Source organism: Miscanthus floridulus, chromosome 2 (genome assembly GCF_019320115.1).
Source record: "Miscanthus floridulus cultivar M001 chromosome 2, ASM1932011v1, whole genome shotgun sequence".
Taxonomy (NCBI): Eukaryota; Viridiplantae; Streptophyta; class Magnoliopsida; order Poales; family Poaceae; genus Miscanthus; species Miscanthus floridulus.
The window spans coordinates 135,280,383-135,285,163 of NC_089581.1; the positions used below are offsets into that span (position 1 = coordinate 135,280,383).

At 40.7% G+C, this 4,781-nt stretch overlaps 1 protein-coding gene across 2 annotated transcripts; it reads right to left on the bottom strand.

The window, feature by feature from the left end:
- Positions 1-1,474: 1,474 nt before the first annotated feature.
- On the bottom strand, positions 1,475-4,450 carry LOC136539766 (calmodulin-binding protein 25-like). Of its 2 annotated transcripts, XM_066531742.1 has the most exons (2): positions 3,367-4,450; positions 1,475-1,755 (listed from the first exon to the last, which is right to left on the bottom strand). In XM_066531742.1, coding segments are annotated over exons 1-2 (843 nt in total). In that variant the 5' UTR covers positions 4,209-4,450; the 3' UTR covers positions 1,475-1,754. The 2 variants fall into 2 exon arrangements, with proteins under 2 accessions (XP_066387839.1, XP_066387838.1); XM_066531741.1 differs by lacking the exon at positions 1,475-1,755 and having other exon boundaries at positions 2,948-4,450.
- Between the last annotated feature and the right edge of the window lie 331 nt (positions 4,451-4,781).

A 4,781-nucleotide genomic window follows, 5' to 3' on the forward strand; every position in this document is an offset into this window, starting at 1 on the left:
GAGCATAGGACAAGCAAGTCCGCTCTCACCTTCTTCAACGGGACTCCACAATTCTGCTGTGTACATACAGAACCGCTCAAAATTATTAGAACATATTCTATAACATATCCATAAATGCTGAGTACTCCTTCTGTCCTATAATATAGTGCATTATAGAAATTTTAAGACAAATCAAAAGAGAACATAAAAGAGCACGTGTCCTTATTTTATTTCCTAATCGGATGCTACCATCATCCACGTGATTAATGGTGTGATTGATTAATAAATGAAAAAAATATTTAATGCAAAACTTGTTTTTGTCTCTAGAATCTCTTATATTTGAGGATAAATTTTAAATGCTAGAATGTACTATATTACAGTACGGAGAGAGTATGTAACATATCACACCTCTTGACAGGTCCACTATATTCCGAATTATGTATGTGTCAATATTTGAAGAGGTTATTAGTTGATAAGAATTAATTTTAACTTTTTAAGTCGGCGTTGGGGTCATGCATGCATGAATAAATATTTAGTATTAACTTGAGCTTCCCCCTCCTATATGCATTAGCATCCAGAAAAAAACTCCCATTCACATACATGCATGAAGTTGAATTGACCATACACTCTTGATGTAACTCCTCGTATGTAATAAAAAAAGGCTCCCACTGCTCTGATAATGATAACGACACGTTATCTCAGAGTACAAATATCATCTCATCATGCATTTGACTCGTTTGAGCGCGCTCATGGAGCGAGGTGATATATGGACAGGGATGAGCAAGACAATGTATAAAACTATAAACTAATAATGGCTTTGTTTCTAGGAGCATTCTGTGATCAGAACAAAATTAAGAAAGAAATAAAAGACACGAATACTAATAACTACTATATATATATAACTACTCTCTCTATATATATATATATACACGTATTGTTCTGTAGCTGGACAGGGATGAGCAAGACAATGTATAAAACTATAAACTAATAATAGTTTTGTTTCTAGGAGCATTCTGTGATCAGAACAAAATTAAGAAAGAAATAAAAGACACGAGTACTAATAACTACTATATATATATAACTACTCTCTCTCTCTCTCTCTATATATATATATATATATATATATATATATATATATATATACTGTTGCAGAATAAGTTATTCTGTTGTCACTTTGAGTTACGATAACTACTATACTAATTTATGAGATTATGGTTACTCCCTCAAAAGTGATTTACTATAGCATTACGATAAGTATCATCTTGAATTATAGTAACCCATGTATCGTAAATATGTAATGTCATTATCGTAAATTGGTACAAATATTATCGTAAATCAAGGTGACCATAGAATAAGTTAATTATAGTCTTACCGTGTATGTGTATATATATATATATATATATATATAGTGTACACCAACGCGTCTCACGTATGCACACGTGACGACACAGGGTACGTACGAATGTAGTAGTAACTAAATTAATGTCCCAAAGAGGCATGCCGCACTACGAACCTCAGTATTTCATGATCTCTTCCAAAGTACATATATATGGGACGCTGAATGGCTGCCTAGTACTATATAATGTTACACACAGTATAAGTCTGTTCGCTTGCTCGTAAACGATCGTAAATTTCCAGCCGGGAACAGTGTTTTTCTCTCACACCAAACCAGCCAGTAGTAAATAATCCACGATACGATACGGACTCCCGAACAGGCTGTATATACTTGAAAGTCAGTAACTCAACTTGATCTGGATTACCGGTCCGTTTGGATCCCTGAAATTGAATTTATTTTAATAATAATAATCTAGATATATATTAGTTAAACTAATATGGTTGTATATGGATTATATTTGTATATTATTGTTGGCTATAGAAGAGAGATACTTATGTATTGCATTTATATCTTAGAAGAGCGTGTTATAAGTTGCAAAGTAGAAACATAGAACGATGATCTATATAATCAATTTATATCTCCCACCCTATGAATTTGAGATAGGTTTATATGTTAACTTTGTAAAATTGTGAAATATCAAATTACAAGCCAAATAACCTAATTTATTAAGTAGATTTCAATTCCTCCTAATGAAAAGATCCAAACAAACCCTTAGAAATGTTGCATTGATAGCCAATATAATGGCGTGCTGTTAATGTATAACACAACTACTCATGTTAGCGTATTGTCTTTGTAGGAATAAGTGCACCGTTGTTTAAAAAAGAAGAAAACAAAAATGTAGTGATTTATGCAAAATGCTAATTTGTATAAGTCCTGACTTATGATAAGTGCTATACGATCAATCAAGGTATAATATATAAGCCCAAGAAAATATTGGCGCATGCTTGATTTAATGACCATGAACGACATTGTAATAATACTATAGCATAACAATCCATACTTAGCTTCATATATATATAGTATCAAATAAACTTCGAACAGAAAATTGTCAAGTACTCGAAGCATAAATGTCAACTTATGCTCAACTTATAAGATTTAGCAATTATATTTGCAATAACCACATTTATACCACTTATAAAAGAAGCATAAACTTCGATCATGCGTGTGTAGAGCTGGAAATTACGGACATGCTACATTGTCTAAAAATATAAATACTACGTTACTTTAATTCGTCAGCAACTAGCAAGTAAATCAATTATCCTTTCACTAATTTAAGATTGAGTAATAAGCATATATGTATAACATTGTGAATCTTGGATCAAGCATGCACTCATTGACCTAGAAGCAGCAGAAGAAAGAGGTACTCGCTAGCAAGCTAGCTTCTCTGTTGCACCCACAGTTGAGAGATGTGTTGCAAGCATGACCTCCAAAAAAATGTAACTCCGGGATTCAATCAGCAAAGAGGCATAAAAAAGCAGAGCCATATCTTTCACAGTACGGCATTTGCTTCCAGAACCGAAAGGAAGGAAAAGTTAGAAAAGAGTTGCATCGTTTCATCTCATCTTGACAAGGACACACTTGCTAATAGCGATGGAAGCCGAACAAATCAAAACAGCTTTCTCCTCATTACAAGTTTCATCACGGCAATTACGCATATACATTATTTTTTCCTTCCATTCCATTTTGCACCAACAAAATTCCAACATCTGGAAGCCAAAATGAACTTGGAACAAGTCAAAAAGGACCCAGATTTATGTATGTACACATAGCCATCTTCATATCCCGAAACCAAGAAATGAAAACTCACAATTATGCAGCTTGCCAAATACTTATAATGCAAAACAGTAGCAGTGGCCAAGTAGCAGCTAGTGATCGAGGAAGCTTTGTCGCTTCTCTTCCTCGATCTCTGTCCATTCTCCACACAAACTCTCTCGATCATGAGCACACACTAGCTGAATTATCAGAGAGCGCGAGAGAGATGGATTACGTACTAGTGCCGGCCGTACTTGTCCCCGGTGGCGAAGGAGGAGAAGAAACCATGGCTGCCGCCGCTGATGTTCCCCCTCTCGCCTTCCGCCGCCGGTGGCGCATCGAAATCATCGAATGGGTTGAACCCTCCCATGGTGATGCCGTGGTGGTAATGATGATCAGGAACCCCTGATCCGCCCGGAGACGTCGCCGCCGTAGCTGCTGCGGCCGCGGCGGCGGCGCTTGGCATCGCGCTGCTCTTGGTGAAGAGCGCGAGCGCGTCCACGAGAGAGCTTGTGTTACTGGCAGTGGCGTTGGCTAGGGTGGTGGCGGTGGTGCAAGTACTGGGACCGCCGGGAGGCAGCAGCACGGAGTACTTGAGAGGCGAGGGGCGCATGAGGAACGATGGCGGACCACCGAGGAGGCGCGGGCGGAAGGCGGGGGGCGGCGCGGGGGCGAAGGGCGGCGCCGGGAAGCCGGTGAACTCCTGCACCATGGCGCGGAAGTTGGAGGTGTCGGTGGTGAGCACCGTGGTGGGCGGGCGTCGGGAGGCCCTCGGGCGCTTCTTGGCCGGCTTCGTGGCCGGCGCCGCCGGAGCGGGAGGGAGTGGCGGCACCGGTGGTGGAGGGGAAGGGGACGAGGACATGGCCGTGGAGGAGGATGTGGTGGGGAGGAGGCCATGGAAGGAGGAGTCGAGGTATAGGCTAGCCGGGGAGGAGGATGAGGAAGACGGGAAGAAGAGGCTGTGGTGGTGGTGGTGGTGCTGGTGGGAGGAGGAGAACTCTTGGTCGGCGGCGCCGTCGAGCGCGGCGGTGGTGGGGATGGAGGGTGAGGAGGGGAGGCTGTCGCTGGTGGTGGACGCCATGGACGGATCGATGGCGCTGGATCGGGGGAGGGGAACAAGGTGTGGAATAGTGGAAGCTCCTGATGAGAAAGAGAGGCACAGGCAGGGTTTGGTGTGTTGGAAGCTCTGTAGTGGGATGATATGGAGAGATCCTACAGGCTACAGTTAGTTGGGATCGGATGGTGATATGGGCTGATGAACAAGGGAAGGAAAGGAAGCTGCAGTAGCTATGGAGGAAGGCCATGCATCGCTTAATTCGTGTTGCCGGGCTTTAATGGATATTAATATTTATAATACACAGTTAATATCATTAGATAAATCTTTGAATTTATTTTTATAATAAATTTATTTAGAGATATAAATGTTGCATGTATTTAATTTCTATAAATCTAGTCAAATTTACTATACAAAATCCAAAATGATAATTAATTTGAGACGGAGGGAGCAGTATTATTCGTTGCTTCATGAGTTTTTTTTTTTTTTTGGCAAGATGAGTTAATTAATTAACTCTCTCGCCCTATAGCTGCACAGCATCAGTGATAGTGGCCGCAGTATATATAAGTACGACGAGCACATAGCAGCCAGCGGCCTCTG

Excerpts from the sequence above, each read along its gene's own strand:
- LOC136539766 (XM_066531742.1), bottom strand. The coding sequence starts at position 4,208 with ATGGCGTCCACCACCAGCGACAGCCTCCCCTCCTCACCCTCCATCCCC.